Raw genomic sequence first — 18,333 nt, 5'->3', positions numbered from 1 at the left:
CTCACAATGTTTGAAAGGCAAGGTGCACATAAGTAACATGATTATACCTGTTTGTCACACAATGTTTGAAAGGCAAGGTCCACATAAGTAACATGATTATTCCTGTTTGTCACACAATGTTTGAAAGCCAAGGTCCACATAAGTAACATGATTATTCCTGTTTGTCTCACAATGTTTGAAAGGCAAGGTCCACATAAGTAACATGATTATTCCTGTTTGTCTCACAATGTTTGTAAGGCAAGGTCCACATAAGTAACATGATTATTCCTGTTTGTCTCGCAATGTTTGAAAGACAAGGTCTATATAAGGGACAAGTGATTAATTGTGTTTGTCACATTCTACCCTTCCCCAGAATGTGTATCACAATCTTCATCAGAGCTTTATCAAATGCAAAGATCATATACAGAAAATGCAATGGTACCGTGTAAACCTATCACTGCCGCAACGACAATGTCGAAGATGTCGAAATAGGACCGGAATATGTTACTAATTTCCCAGGAATAAATCGGAAGTGTTCACACAAAACTCCCACTAACACACAGGGAGGTCCAGGTAGATGTGGTGCCGAGAGTGGACAAAATTAATGACCTATCTTGTTAAGCAATAACCTGTAGTCATATAGCGTGTGTTACAGATGGCGTGGTACGTTCAATGATAGATATCTCATTTACAGAGGGTTCAGTGGGCACCAATGAATCTAGAGTTGAGTGACAGTGTTACAAAACTGACCGTTTTGCAGTATGTACAATTATCTCCTTAGCCATGTACCACAACCTTGGACGTCTGCATTGAGTAACCCGGTATCAACAAGTGTACCATGTCCCCCCTAATTACACCAGTCGTTAGGATCTCAGTCCCGACTGATAGAATATATGTCTAAACACTGCCCACCACATAACAGTAAATAATATATCATTGCGAAAACTGACACAACTGCGTCTATTATACTATGCTCGCCTATTTCAGGAAGGTTCATGAAAGTTTTTCAGGCTTTCCGGATGATAAGGCTGCCCTCGGTGGGTATGTCATATACATGTGCCTTCCTTTGAGAAACCTACGTATACATGTGGTCAATGACGAGGACAACCAGTAATAACGAGGTGAAAGTTTAAACTTTGTTGTCATTAATGCCAGTATTAATACACTGATCCCTATGGTTTGTTGTATTGAGCTGCACACTACATCTATGTCGTCTCTGGAAATCCAGACAAACACCTGCAAAGAAAAGACGATCTCGCCCCTTAAATATAGTCAGCAAATTGATCACACATTATTTGAGCTAATATATTTATATGCCTGATATATACAATTTACGGCCTGAGGATTGCGTTCTGTCACTTCAGTGCCCGACCGTACGAAGTGGCTACTAACTGCTACTCCTCAGAGAGCTGAAAATACAGGTGATAAAAAGAACCAATCGGGAGACCTAACAATACTTTTTGACATGTCATGTAACAACTAGCAACAGGAGGACGCTATGGAGATCTACCATAAAAACTGAAGCAAATTGTGGGTAAGAGGAAAGTCAGTGTCATGATTTGCTCTATTACATTCGTGGTAATTGTTGCAGTACTGTGGTCGACAGATCCTAAAGTTTGTGAGTTGCTCATCAAGCTTGATCATTCACACTTAAAACTGCATGCGTATATCACAGATCTATTAACCAGTGACATATTCTAAAGGTTAAACGAACAAACCATGGCGAGACCTCTCGACTGCAGCTCCCTGTAGATTGATGCTGGGATGAAATTTAAATGTGACAGGTTGATAGCATCAGAACATTCTATCATGGGTCCAGTTTAAACAAGCAGGTTATAACATGGGACCACCTTTGTCATACATGAAATTTCGTTTCCCTCTCGGAGAATCGATTCTTGTTGATTGACGTAATTATGGCACGAAAAAAGGCCAATAAGCCTATATTTTGTCCCTGCCCTCGGCCAATTGAAATAATCGCAAATAGTTGGCCACAAAGACTGCTTGACGGATGGGAAATGAGAGATAGTTCTTGCCTGGCATCATAAGAAGAATCGATGGCCCTAACGGCTCAGATGTTATTGTACACCCTGTTTCTACAGAACATCTGAGTATGCCAAGTCTGATGAGCGATGCTTTTCTAATGCACATAGCTCCACATTCAACCGTTAGGACGGTCGCTGGCTATAAGACCGACAAGTGGATATTTGTAAGACAATGAGTACTAGTCATGAACACTCAACATAAAGATGTCACGTACGGTTTAGACTTTATGACGACTGTGAAGGAATGGCCAAATATATTGGCCAAATATCGGTGATTATGTTTTCGAAATAGAGCCATGAGCATTGCTTTGAGGACGTTATATAAGACTGCTGTAACCTCAAGGCCAAATGTTTGAGGATACACGCATTGGAGTAAATCGATGCCATGTAACCTGGGAATAAATAGTACACTCTGGGTTAATGTCGGGTTTTTACCTCAGTGATGAATTATGGATTTCCTTACATTCGTTCTCTTTATGAACACTTTTCAACAGAATCAATATATCATATACAAACCAATGGTATTAAAGTTGTTGCTTTTGGAAAATGCAGACGATTTTGTATGGAACAAACAGATTCATTTCACTTGCACATGTTTGACAAGGTACCAACAAGTTCCAGAGATTACCTGTGACATGTTAAGTAAGTGAGAGAGTTTAGTTTTACGCCACACTCAGCAATATCCCAGCTATATGGCGGCAGTCTGTAAATAATCGAGTCAATCAATCAGTTTGTCCAGTAATCAACAGCATGAGCATCGTTCTACGCAATTGGGATACGATGACATGTGTCAACCAAGTCAGCGAGCCTGACAACCCGATCCCACATGTTAAGGCATCTTAAATGTATTGTATACTATCATATTGATACGATTTGCACCACAGCTTAATCAAAACTTGTTCCTGCAGTTACTTACACATACGCTCTATGGTTAATCCTTGTATCCAGAACATGTACATATGCATTACAGCATCACTCCTATCCACAACACGTACATGTATGCTACAGCACCAGTCCTATCCACAACACTTACATGTATGCTACAGCATCAGTTGTATCCAGAACACTTACATGTATGTTACAGTATCAGTCTTATCAAGAAGACTTACATGTATGTTACAGTATCAAACTTACCCATAACACGTACATGTATGTTACAGCATCAGTCTTATCCAGAACACGTACATGTATGTTACAGCATCAGTCTTATCCAGAACACTTACATGTATGTTACAGCATCAGTCCTATCCACAACACTTACATGTATGTTACAGTATCAGTCTTATCCATAACACGTACATGTATGTTACAGCATCAGTCTTATCCAGAACACGTACATGTATGTTACATCATCAGTCTTATCCAGAACACGTACATGTATGTTACAGTATCAGTCTTATCCAGAACACTTACATGTATGTTACAGTATCAGTCTTATCCAGAACACTTACATGTATGTTACAGCATCAGTCTTATCCAGAACACGTACATGTATGTTACAGTATCAGTCTTATCCAGAACACTTACATGTATGTTACAGTATCAGTCTTATCCAGAACACGTACATGTATGTTACAGCATCAGTCTTATCCAGAACACGTACATGTATGTTACAGTATCAGTCTTATCCATAACACGTACATGTATGTTACAGTATCAGTCTTATCCATAACACGTACATGTATGTTACAGCATCAGTCTTATCCAGAAGACTTACATGTATGTTACAGCATCAGTCTTATCCAGAACACGTACATGTATGTTACAGCATCAGTCTTATCCAGAACACGTACATGTATGTTACAGCATGTCTTATCCAGTTACAGCATCAGTCTTATCCAGAACACTTACATGTATGTTACAGCATCAGTCTTATCCAGAACACTTACATGTATGTTACAGCATCAGTCTTATCAAGAACACTTACATGTATGTTACAGTATCAGTTGTATCAAGAACACTTACATGTATGTTACAGAACCAGTCATATCCAGAACACTTACATGTATGTTACAGCATCAGTCTTATCCAGAACACTTACATGTATGTTACAGTATCAGTCTTATCCAGAACACTTACATGTATGTTACAGCATCAGTCTTATCCAGAACACTTACATGTATATTACAGCATCAGTCTTATCAAGAACACTTACATGTATGTTACAGTATCAGTTGTATCAAGAACACTTACATGTATGTTACAGAACCAGTCATATCCAGAACACTTACATGTATGTTACAGCATCAGTCTTATCCAGAACACTTACATGTATGTTACAGTATCAGTTGTATCAAGAACACTTACATGTATGTTACAGAACCAGTCATATCCAGAACACTTACATGTATGTTACAGCATCAGTCTTATCCAGAACACTTACATGTATGTTACAGTATCAGTCTTATCCAGAACACGTACATGTATGTTACAGTATCAGTTGTATCCATAACACGTACATGTATGTTACAGTATCAGTCTTATCCAGAACACGTACATGTATGTTACAGTATCAGTCTTATCCATAACACGTACATGTATGTTACAGTATCAGTCTTATCCAGAACACTTACATGTATGTTACAGCATCAGTCTTATCCAGAACACGTACATGTATGTTACAGTATCAGTCTTATCCAGAACACGTACATGTATGTTACAGTATCAGTCTTATCCAGAACACTTACATGTATGTTACAGTATCAGTCTTATCCAGAACACTTATATGTATGTTACCGTATCAGTCTTATCCAGAACACACACATTCCAGTGTCAGGCAATAGAGAATACGTACGCTATAGCTTCAATCATATCCAGACCCATCTCCACACAGCAGTGGGCGTGGTCGGCCCTGGGTTCGGGGAGGCCGCTGACACAGTAGTAGCAGTCTCCGAGGATCTTGATGCGAAGACAGTAATTGTTCTGGAAACAGATTTTAAAATTCTTAAAAATCAATAACGAGTTTATGTCTGCCAATTATTTAACCTGGCAAGGGGTATGTTTTAGCTAAAATATGTCAAACATAGTTATTTTGCGGTATAAGGTTTTCTTTTCTGACACATCTTTACTCAATATTTAGAGCTTGAGATTTTTTCCACATTTTCCTTGACTGTTAATCAGTACCTAATTTCTCTCAGCGTCGCTTTAGACATCGGTGACCTCAAGCAGTCTCTTTAATCCAACATATTTTGATCGAAAAGATGTGAAAGAAAATTACCTTTGCTGCGGTAGTAACTTGTGTGTCAAAAACCTTAATCGTACTTGCTGCCTGATGCAAGATCAATCTCGACAGAAAATCGTAATATCAAACAATGTAGAACTTAATTTTGAACTTCAGTGACTCCACTTCCAAACCGAATGAACCTTTTTGTGATGTTTGGTTTGTAATTAAGAAAGGAATGCATTCCGTATGAAACCCACCCTGGTTGTTTCCTTACCGCGGTATCATGTCATAAATACTGCCGGCTTTTCTCTCTAAACAGCAAACTAGATCCGACCTCCCATTACTTCACTTTGAGCTGACGCTTATTTAATATTACATGAAAAGCCTTTCAACTCCCGGCATAAAACCTCACTTGTTACGCTAATTCGCTCTAGATTGAGTAAATGAAATATGGCAGACTTTACCGAATATTGCTCTCTTGTCCAGGTAACTCGGAAAATGAAACTTGACATCCATTGAATTAGATAAAACGTACTCTCGGGATAGTGAAAATACCATATACGTCACTGAGATATACTTACCTTTGCTAAATGATCAAATCTTCCAAACAGTTCATTTAATATTCTAACCAGTTCCTGCGCCGTGCACTGAGAAGCAAGATTTGTGAACCCAACTATATCAGCAAATAATATTCTGCAAACGGAAAAAAATGTCTTTCAGTACAGATGAATATATTACTTTACAACTAGTTACGAAGCATTGGTAGAAACTGTAAAAAGAAACTAAAATCCAAATACTTTACTCGATCTTTTACTCGATCCACAAAACATGAAGTAATACCAGATTAGAATGGATCACATAATGGTGTTTTCAGATCGTTGTTTTTACATCTGGAGCTATTCGGAAAAGCGAGTGGATTGACTTTCTCGCCGCTTTTAATTGTAGCAAGTCATTCATTTTGTAGTGTGTTAAATTCACTTGGGGAAAAAACGAAAGTAATTTTTGCCTGTGGTTCTTCATCTACACGAAACCCGGAAGCTGATCGAGTGCAGACGGAAAACCAATAAGCTATTATTCGTTACGAATTTAAGATTGGAACAAACGAGAAGAGTATCCTGGAACGGCCAAGATGGGGAACTCTGAGCCCAGGGTGAACTGACTGATTATTGGTTACATTTTGTTTCTTGGCATTGTGAGGAAAAGGGCAACAGATTCGTGAAACAATAGTTTTTGTCTGTTCCAACAGATGCACACGGTTAAACCTGTCAAAGTGGTGCTTCTTAGGAAACTGTGAGTAGCATACTGATGCTGGATTCAAATAATATCGTACATGATGACTACATCTATACTGCCTGTAGCATTCCGGAACGTCAACACAACGAAACAGAATTCCCTGAATACACGTATGGCTGAGGACAGAAAGGTAGAATACACGTATGGCTGAGGACAGAAAGTTAGAATACACGTATGGCTGAGGACAGAAAGTTAGAATACACGTATGGCTGAGGACAGAAAGTTAGAATACACGTATGGCTGAGGACAGAATGTTAGAATACACGTATGGCTGAGGACAGAATGTTAGAATACACGTATGGCTGAGGACAGAATGTTTGAATATACGTATGGCTGAGGACAGAATGTTAGAATACACGTATGGTTGAGGACAGAGAGTTAGAATGCACATATGGCTGAGGACAGAATGTTAGAAAACACGTATGGCTGAGGACAGAACGTTAGAATACAGGTATGGCTGATGACAGAAAGTTAGAATATACGTATGGCTGAGAACAGAAAGTCAGAATACACGTATGGCTGAGGACAGAAAGTTAGAATACACGTATGGCTGAGGACAGAATGTTAGAATACACGTATGGCTGAGAACAGAATGTTAGAATATACGTATGGCTGAGGACGGAAAGTTAGAATACACGTATGGCTGAGGACAGAATGTCAGAATACACGTATGGATGAGGACAGAATGTTAGAATACACGTATGGCTGAGGACAGAATGTTAGAATACACGTATGGCTGAGGACAGAATGTTAGAATACACGTATGGCTGCGGACAGAATGTTTGAATATACGTATGGCTGAGGACAGAATGTTAGAATACACGTATGGTTGAGGACAGAGAGTTAGAAGAATAAACGTATATCTGAGGACAGAAAGTCAGAATACACGTATGGCTCAGGACAGAAAGTTAGAATACACGTATGGCTGAGGACAGAATGTCAGAATACACGTATGGATGAGGACAGAATGTTAGAATACACGTATGGCTGAGGACAGAATGTTAGAATACACGTATGGCTGAGGACAGAATGTTAGAATACACGTATGGCTGAGGACAGAATGTTAGAATACACGTATGGCTGAGGACAGAATGTCAGAATACACGTATGGCTGAGGACAGAATGTTAGAATACACGTATGGCTGAGGACAGAATGATAGAATACACGTATGGCTGAGGACAGAATGTTAGAATGCACATATGGCTGAGGACAGAATGTTAGAAAACACGTATGGCTGAGGACAGAACGTTAGAATACAGGTATGGCTGATGACAGAAAGTTAGAATATACGTATGGCTGAGAACAGAAAGTCAGAATACACGTATGGCTGAGGACAGAAAGTTAGAATACACGTATGGCTGAGGACAGAATGTTAGAATACACGTATGGCTGAGGACAGAATGTTAGAATATACGTATGGCTGATGACAGAATGTTAGAATATACGCATGGATGAGGATAGAATGTCAGAATACACGTATGGATAAGAACAGGAAGTCAGAATACATGTATGAGTGATGGCAGAATGTTAGAAAACACGTATGGCTGAGGACAGAAAGTTAGAATATACGCATGGATGAGGATGGAAAGCTAGAATACACGTATGGCTGAGGACAGAAAGTTAAAATATACGTTTGTCTGAGGCCAGAATGTTAGAATACACGAATGACAAAATAGAATGTCTAAATACACATTTGCTTTGGACAGAACATCAAAACACAGATGTTTCTGAGGACAGAATGGCGGAAAACATATATCTGTAGTAATTGTATGATTAAGACGGCTCAATGCAGCTCCAAACACAGAAAAACTGAACGAGTTCCCAATGCCGTTTCATTCAGTTCAACACCCGACACCTTTGCATGGTCATTCAGACTTTGTGCATCCCTTGTGCACGACCAACAACCGCCAGACAATACGCACTTATATAACATGCCCCCTTGTCTACAATAGCTGGAAGAACTTACGACACATTGTTATGACGTTGTATATAGATCTTGTGAAAAATTCCGTGATGAGGCGTAGTGATATCATTTTTCATCTCCATGGCGACATGTTGTGGTAAGACACTGAGAAGAAGCTTTTCCTGAAAGACAAAAAGATGATGAATCAAGTATATGAGAAGGAACTAAGGAACGTATTACATACACATTATAACACATCATATATTGGAGAAAGTAACATCCTGACAAGCACAAGAGATACGGACCTGGACCTGTACAGATCTAGCTAAATTCACGATCGGAACAGATTATGGTGTTTTTCACGTGTTATTATGGTGTTTTTCGTGATTATGGTGTTTAACATCCGTTAAGCAAGTACATTCCAACAACACGTTTTGTACCTTCTGAAGAAACCCCATGGACCAACAAAACATCCAGCATGTCCTGTCTGATAAAAACATCCGTTAAGCAAGTACATTCCAACAACACGTTTTGTACCTTCTGAAGAAACCCCATGGACCAACAAAACATCCAGCATGTCCTGTCTGATAAAAACATCCGTTAAGCAAGTACATTCCAACAACAAGTTTTGTACCTTCTGAAGAAACCCCATGGACCAACAAAACATCCAACATGTCCTGTCTGATAAAAACATCCGTTAAGCAAGTACATTTCCACCAACAAGTTTTGTACCTTCTGAAGAAACCCCATGGACCAACAAAACATCCAGCATGTCCTGTCTGATAAAAACATACGCTCCTCTATTTCTCAAAGCTTTCAGCCGTATGAATCAACAACGTGTTGTTGGAATCAGCAACGTTTCCTCCTTTTTAATAACGCAAACCTATCTAACCTTCAGCTGCGTATGTAGTGGTGGAACTTAATATCTATATAGATGTTAGCTGGAAAGACACATATGCTAAAGAAGTAATGGATGCACACTACAGTCTTCCAGACAGCTTAAGAACAAGTCAGTCGTTTGCACCTACCGAACTTCACTATCAAAACCAGTTTGTTGCGCTCTTGTTAGTTGCCTTAGGCAGAAAAGTCTGCTTCACTATGGCATCTGTAGAACACAGTCACATGACGTTTCAGATAGCTACCCGGTTGCCAAGCGTAGAACACAGTCACATGGCGTGTCAGATAGCTACCAGGCTGCCATATGTAGAACATAGTCACATGACCTTTCAGATAACTACCAGGCTGCCATGTGTAGAACACAGTCACATGACGTTTCAGATAGCTACCAGGCTGCCATGTGTAGAACATAGTCACATGACGTTTCAGTAGCCACAAGGCTGCCATGTGTAGAACACAGTCACATGACGTTTCAGATAGCTACCAGGCTACCATGTGTAGGACATAGTCACATTACGTTTCAGATAGCTACACGGCTGCCAAATGTAGAACATAGTCACATGGCGTTTCAGATAGCTACCAGGCTGCCAAATGTAGAACACAGTCACATTACGTTTCAGATAGCTACCAGGCTACCATGTGTAGAACATAGTCACATTACGTTTCAGATAGCTACACGGCAGCCAAGTGTAGAACATAGTCACATGACGTTTCAGATAGCTACAAGGCTGCCATGTGTAGATCACAGTCACATGACGTTTCAGATAGCTACACGACTGCCAAGTGTAGAACATAGTCACATGACGTTTCAGATAGCTACACGGCTGCACTTGGTGACTGTGTACACGCCGCTGTATCATGCCGTTCCAATATATCCAGCACCGAGAACTTGCCGGCAGATCTTGTCATGCCAGCTACCATGGGGCCGGCAGATCTAGTCATGTCAGCTACCATGAGACGGTAGATCTCGTCATGTCAGCTACCATGGGGGCCGGTAGATCTAGTCATGACAGCTACCATGGGGCCCATGGGGCCGGTAGGTTTAGTCATGTCAGCTACCATGGGGCCGGTAGATCTCGTCATGTCAGCTACCATGGGGCCGGTAGATCTCGTCATGTCAGCTACCATGGGGCCGGTAGATCTCGTCATGTCAGCTACCATGGGGCCGGTAGATCTCGTCATGTCAGCTACCATGGGGCCGGTAGATCTCGTCATGTCAGCTACCATGGGGGCCGGTAGATCTAGTCATGTCAGCTACCATGGGGCCGGTAGATCTAGTCATGTCAGCTACCATGGGGCCGGTAGATCTAGTCATGTCAGCTACCATGGGGCCGGTAGATCTAGTCATGTCAGCTACCATGGGGCCGGTAGATCTAGTCATGTCTACCATGGGGCCGGCTACCATGGGCTACCATGGGGCCGGTAGATCTAGTCATGTCAGCTACCATGGGGCCGGTAGATCTCGTCATGTCAGCTACCATGGGGGCCGGCAGATCTAGTCATGTCAGCTACCATGGAGGCCGGTAGATCTAGTCAGGCCAGGTACCATGGGGACGGTAGATCTAGTCATGTCAGCTACCATGGGGCCGGTAGATCTAGTCATGTCAGCTACCATGGGGCCGGTAGATCTAGTCATGTCAGCTACCATGGGGCCGGTAGATCTAGTAGATCTAGTCAGGCCAGGTACCATGGGGCCGGTAGATCTAGTCATGAAAGCTACCATGGGGCCGGTAGATCTAGTCATGTCAGCTACCATGGGGCCGGCAGATCTAGTCATGTCAGCTACCATGGGGGCCGGTATATCTAGTCATGTCAGCTACCATGGGGCCGGCAAATCTAGTCATGTCAGCTACCATGGGGGCCGGTAGATCTAGTCATGTCAGCTACCATGGGGCCGGTAGATCTAGTCAGGCCAGGTACCATGGGGCCGGTAGATCTAGTCATGAAAGCTACCATGGGGCCGGTAGATCTACTCATGTCAGCTACCATGGGGGCGGCAGATCTAGTCATGTCAGCTACCATGGGGGCCGGCGGAATTAGTCATGAAAGCTACCATGGGGGCCGGCAGATCTAGTCATGTCAGTTACCATTGGGGCCGGTATATCTAGTCATGTCAGCTACCATGGGGGCCGGTAGATCTAGTCATGTCAGCTACCATGGAGGCCGGTAGATCTAGTCATGAAAGCTACCATGGGGCCGGCCGATCTTGACATGCAAGCTACCATGGGGCCGGCAGATCTACTCATGTCAGCTACCATGGGGCCGGTAGATCTAGTCATGAAAGCTACCATGGGGCCGGCGGAATTAGTCATGAAAGCTACCATGGGGGCCGGCAGATCTAGTCATGTCAGCTATCATGGGGCCGGTAGATTTAGTCATGAAAGGTTGGATTTTACGTCCTAGTGGCCAATATTTATTCATGGATGATCCAACCGACATATGTTCATACAACAGAACAGCTGAAGTACAAAGGCCCGATGTTACGAATGCAGTTTTATTTAGTTTTGTTGTGTGTTTTCATGTGCGGCGCGGACACTGAGAAACACTTACCACAAACTGTATTAATTACTTACCAATTTTTCATTTTCCTCCTGTATTTCTAATCTAGCTGCTATACAGTTGCGTGTGTCAATGAACGTCTTTCTCTGAGACCTTTGTGTGAGATAATGAATAAATATCCCTGCTATGTTGACGCTCAGAAACAGCACACCGTTCGCCACAAGCTGCAAAAGAAAAGGTCAGTAAACATAATATCCAAACATTTTTATACACATATATAAGCAGTTTGATCGTCTTATCTTCAGTGGGTTCCTGTGCTTCTTTACGCCGTCTAAGTAATAATTCAGAGACAAAACGGCGACATGCAAATAATTTTTTGAAAAGAAACAAACAGCGATTGCTACTGTGAGCATCTTTGAGATAACCAAGTACATTCCGCACTAAATATCCCATCTAAATATTCAAGGGTGCTAACAACATGTATAACTTTACGACGATTTGGTGCTATGAGTTTCAGTATTACGACAGGGGACGCCAAGATTACTAGAACCTAACCGCCACTGTCATAACAGGATGTACACACGTGTATGTAACTATCAATAACCCACTGGAATAGTTTGTCATTCCCGTCACTCACTGTAACATAAAAGAACAGTTTAACTCTTGCGCATACGTGACCATTGGAAAGCATTGTCCTTGATATGGTCGATTCCAATCTTTGAAACACACATGTACACAGCTAGGTACAAGGATGATATCTCCCAACATAGAATTGCTTGACACCTTAGATTAATTCTTTTTCCCAATGTAAAGTCAACATATTTGCCTCTTATGAAAATCAGTTGCCTCTTATCACTAGCCATCTCTAAAGGGTGATAAGTTGGTGGATCAGTGAAGTTGAAGGCTCATTTTCTGAATTACCTACAAATACCAACATCATACCTTGTATATCCTGTGATTAGATGGATTGTATGTTGCCTAACATCCAAATTCACTGTTGTTCTGCATGCACAATATGTTAATGACTATAGAAACTCTGAAGTCATATCATGGTTTCTTTCATGTTTTATAACCTCAAGCTTTACGAAAATAGAACCACTTTGGTACCTTTGTTTGATGTAAGTGAGATAGCACCACTTAGTGTTCTTTTCACAAACAAATCATTGTTACATATCTATCTTATTCATCTGAGAGACAACGGGTGGAACTTTCGGTAAGTACAACAAATTTGAAAATGCATCAAAAACTAAATTTTCGGGGGAAGATAAAAACAATGAACTTGTAGGTAACAAATATCACATAATTCCTTGTATTTCATAAATGTTTATATATGTCAAACTAAATCATAGCTGGTTTATTAAAACATCGAACAGCTTGCAAATTGTTTATCTAAGTGCATAGGACATGTGAATAAAGATTGTTTACAACCGGTTTAAGGATTTCTCTTTGTTTTGTCTGAGTGTATGTGGGAAAGAAGCAAAGTCATTTTAACTGATGGAAATATACTTTTCATCAAAAGTTTAGACTCACTAGAAATGTATATATATGTATGTATATATATATATAGTTGGAAAACCAACTGCAAACCTTATGCAGATGAATTGCACGAGGATCATGCATCAAATTGCTGAAAAGCATGTGCAAATATCGTAAATGTGAACAGCTGCATTTTGGTGTAAAGTTTTGTTCAGAATTCGCCAATTTTCACTGATTTTTATCATTTATTGAACTCATGACAAAATGTTTTCAACGTTACAAATTTGTTTTACAATACACCAGTTCATGTGTAAACAGTTCCTTTAAACAGTATGGAATATTTTGCAAAATGTAGTTTAAAACAGTCGCCTTAAGTAAGGGGCTACATCTACACTAGTGAGTCTAAACTTTTGATGACAAGTATAGAAATTGAAATAAAATCAATACATCTGAAAATTTATTTACCAAATGTTTCAACTGACATTTGTATTCAAAGAAAGCACATCACAAATGTTTAAAACGCTTGAACTATTACCATATACCATATAACATTATGTACAGATAAACATGTCACTAAAACAATCAATACATTATGCGTCTTACTGAACTATAACTCTGCTTTAATTACCCATATTTTGCAATGACAATTGCTATTAAATAGACATTTACAGAAAGTTTCAACCACAAAAACGAGCCACCTACGAATAAGACATACCTTTGACAAATCTAATTACTAAACCCATGCAACTTACTTCTACTACAGTCTCAATTCTTCTATGTTCGCAAGTACATCGGTGACAGCCCTGAACAAGACATACAACTTGAAACACACTGACTGATGTTACCTACAAATACGGAATGTTACCAACAAATACACATGTTACCCACGAATCTACCGTTTATCCCGTGATATCATGCAAACTTTTACTTTTATCACCAAGATCAACTTGTTTTCTGACATTTCACTCAAAAAGAATTAATTATATCACTATAATAAAGTCTAAACCACGAACTGCAGTGCATCCCTGAATAGAACATTTTTATTGAACGCTCAGTTATGTAGCCATTTGAAATTCCAAGGAACAATTTCAATATATTAATATGCAGTACTGCGTACCTTATCAGTTAACTTATGATCTGCAATAATTGTCTTCAGTATAAATTATGTTATCGTATCGTATTGTGTTCTCTATTTCATTTTGTTAACAACGAATATATGTTACGTACAAATACCGGGAGCCACAACCGGGGAAATCCCAGCGGGACACCATGTCTTACCAATTTGAGCCCCCATGTCAATTCCACTTGTAGTCTGAGGCCTTTCTTACAATAATAAGACTTAAAACCTCCCTAAAATTAAAGTTGGTTAGTTGTAAGAGGTGTCATATGCATCCTATGTTATTGTGACATGGGTTTATTTATATAACATTCTTACAGAAAATGTAAAATACACTCACTAATCAGCAATATGTTGTCTGGTCTCATCTATGATGACTTCCAAATGGAACACATGTCACGTGTTGTCATTCCACCAATCTATTTGAATGTGATCAGTTGTTGGTACTTGTAGGTAACATTTGGGAGCTAAAATTTTCCTACGAATACAGGTTATTTTGTGTGATAAAAACAGCACAGAAAATGTTCAGATGTGGCACACGCATACCTTGTGGCCCTTTGCACTTGAACTTAGGATATCATTCACTAATGTGTTCATCTATGGAAACAGCAACATAGTAAATGTTATTTGTAGGTAAAGTGATTTTTTTTTACCAAATCAGACCTTGATTTTCTAACATTTTTTTAGATTATTACTTGTAAGAAATATTATGTAACGCCATTGCATTTGAGTACTTTACATATTAATGCTGTAAAAAGTAATACAAAACATAACCTAGTGTTGCATTTACATATATTGACAGAGTCATTGAAAACTGTATTCGTAGGTAACGCAAAAAATACCACTTGAAAACAAATTACCAAATTTACGAATTAAGCCCTAGACAAAACCATTTCAGGGGATTTATTCACGAAATATTTGGCAGTCAGATTAATAAACTTCTGTTCATCAAGTTTGACTAGTATTTAACACACAACATGTTTTCAACAAAACATTTGTAAAATAAAAGTTAAAATGAATACAAATGACCTGTTTTTGTCTCCCATAAGCTTAATTTTTAATTAAAAATAGTCATGTTATATATGGCCCGAATCGCCTCACTTGTGCCCATGTGATGGGCACCCCGAAATAAGTGAAGATAGTAATGCTAAATTGTTATGGGCCCAAACATTCTGTGTACACTTTTCGTTGGAATCCACCATATAGTTTTTTATATGAGTATGTACTGATTATGAAATCAATCATGAGTGCCAATTAGGACTAAGCAGCACCTGTTGTTTGACTAAGTTAAAGACTAACTGGCTTTTTCGCACAGTATTATAGTCCCAGCGTGTGAGCTCAATAAGAGACGCGACTCTTACATGCGGCCCCTTTTGATAAAAACCAAACGCACGGTACAGCAGCAGCAAACAGCTCGGGGGTCATAACTGGATGATCTCCTAGACCACATGCAGCGAGATGTGGACCTATCTATCACGAGACCATTTGTCTCATGCATTCTACAAATATTATTCAAGGCACATGGTTACCTAAAAAAAAATCACTTTGCCCCATCACTGCACTTTCTCGATATTCGACAGAGCCTGTCTCTCTATATCATTCCAAGAGTATCCTTTCAGCTTCGTCTGTGGAGCATGCGTATATAACTAAGCATATCCGCAGTTGTATGTGCGTGGTTCTGGCAATGAAAGCTGTCTGTATGAGAGTGGCTTCACATAAACATGATGAGAAGGTACTTCAGTTAATGCATGTCAAAGATATTTCAGAACTTTCTCTTAACTTCTTTTCTTTGGCCGTGACATGTTTGTATATCAGCTGGTTAAACCACGACATTTACTTTCCAATCAGAACCGTAGAAATAGGATTTGCTAAGTACCTTAAAGAGTCCGCTTGTGGAATTTAGTTTGCCTTCTATATATCAACGATCGATTTTGCGTTTCCTTCTTCGCCTTGGAACACTTAATATTTCACTGCTAAGTACATATATGAATAGCACCATTTTAAGGAAAATCGATAATCTGAGGAATTGCTGCTATTTGCAACACATTTATTGCCAACAATGACTCCGAAATTCCTACAGTCTGTATCCACATGGGCCAGTCCTTATACTCGATAAACATAAATATAGCATTGCGTATAAACTAGAATATTTGTTTTGGGTTTTGTAACTGACAATTGAAGCTATAAAGTACTGTTTTTATATCCTCCTAATGCACCAGACAAAATCGTTTCCTATCTCCACGATGACTAACATTGATCTCTGCTGTCCAGATCAATTAAGTAAACTGAATTAATGGCAACAAGTGATAATCTATTTCAGTGGAAACGCGCGTGTCACGCAAAGTTTCACAAAGGTTTGCTTGATACTGAAACTCGAAAAAAGAATAACATGGAATGATCCAATCAAAGCCCTAACAATTGTTTTGTTGCCTCCTGCAGTTGAAGGACCAATTGGGAACTAAATTACACAGGGAATAGAATGTCATGTCTTCGGTTTAACCTTTGGGGTAAAATGCATTACTAATGGGGAGCTAAGTGAAACGCGCGGTTTTCCAGATTCCAGACTGCCATGTTCTATTTGCAGAATTGGTTCCCAAGCACATAAACCCCCAGTTCTAGTGCAATTTCTGATTTCTGAAAACCTAAAACATAAGCTTCATCATGAAGAGTCCTACAAATGTCAATAATAAATCACCGAAAAGCAATTTTTGGCTGAATCATATTATTCAGCTATTCAATACGTAAAAGAAATGCTTCCGTATGTCCATCATATGTAATCACCGTCGATATACTCGTACAAGGGTACTTTTTTAGAGAATACCTGAGAGGAGTCTGTGTTGACATCTTTTATGTTCCAAATTTAGGATGTCTTTTAATGAAACATTCACAAAGATACACCGTTTGTCAAGGACTCGTAGAACGCTCTCTGCCATCACCCAAGACAGAGAACGTTTGTACCGTGACGGCTCCAGTATTGCAGATACCTTCTTCCAGAAAAAAACACTTCATGTTTGTATAAGACGTAACACAGCACTGTAAACCTTGGAAAACACGATACCATTTTGAAAAGCAAACTCAGCCCAAAATGGTACTGCTTTTCAGAGAAAGTTTAATCCCAACAATGTGGATCAAATAGTGATGAGGTCACGTGGAAAGGTGGGGATATCCTTCACCAGGTGACATTCGCTACAAACACATGCAAAGGTAAGTCAAGTGTTTACAGGAAAAATGAACAACCACTATGGTAAAAGTTATAACAGGGAAAGTCATTGGACATAATAATACGTCACATTTGGAAATGCTTACCATAAATCGTTTTGAAAGATTTACTGAGGCCTTAGATATTGTGGGTCTGGTACCACCTTTCAAGCACTTGTCGTATTATGCTGTTTGAACCCTCGTGTAAAGAGCGTGTATAGTTCTACATCAAATGTTGTGAACTGGAGATGCAACATGCAGCTGGCTCCCATCGAATGATGCTCGATATACAAATTGACAGAAATATATCAGCGGGGAGCATAATTTGTGCAGTTGGGGGATGCTATTTGGGGATGCTATTGGGGGATGCTATTTTTCAAATTTCATGTGAACGTTATCAACAAAGACGTGCAGCATTTCCAAACATGTTGTCGGAGTAAACTTCAAATGTCCTTTGCTTTCAAGTTTTTGACAAATTGTCCAAAACGTCTCATAATTAGGCTGTAACTATATCTATGGTCACTACGCATAGTAAGGCATGGCCTATGAAGTAAGGACTGGAATTGTACCTTTACCATTCGGGGTAGATGTGTTATATGTTCTATGTGTTCTATGTTCAAATGTCTTCATATAATTGCTATTTCCCTGAGATGTTAAATTTCAAGCAAATCATTTGAATTCCTGAAAATGTATAAAATGTCATGTCATTTCCACTTGTCTCTTATACCTTCTGTGAATGCGAACCTTTACTAATTTCCTGAAAAT

General features: G+C 39.6%; 1 protein-coding gene across 1 annotated transcript in view; it reads right to left on the bottom strand.

Moving 5' to 3' along the window:
* Positions 1–18,333, bottom strand: part of LOC124278151 (adenylate cyclase type 1-like) — a 110,370-nt gene that overhangs the window by 22,123 nt on the left and 69,914 nt on the right. Inside the window, exons 2-5 of the mRNA XM_046713887.1 lie at positions 11,852–12,001; positions 8,445–8,563; positions 5,766–5,877; positions 4,816–4,943 (exon numbers count right to left, since the gene is read on the bottom strand). Coding sequence (XP_046569843.1) covers positions 4,816–4,943; positions 5,766–5,877; positions 8,445–8,563; positions 11,852–12,001 — 509 coding nt within the window. The remainder of the gene's footprint in view (positions 1–4,815; positions 4,944–5,765; positions 5,878–8,444; positions 8,564–11,851; positions 12,002–18,333) is intronic.

The sequence above is a fragment of the Haliotis rubra genome, unplaced genomic scaffold (genome assembly GCF_003918875.1).
Source record: "Haliotis rubra isolate DU_JTF1 unplaced genomic scaffold, ASM391887v1 Scf232, whole genome shotgun sequence".
NCBI lineage: Eukaryota > Metazoa > Mollusca > Gastropoda > Lepetellida > Haliotidae > Haliotis > Haliotis rubra.
The sequence above is the reverse complement of the archived record's forward strand: the minus strand, read 5'-3'. Positions and strand labels throughout refer to the sequence as shown.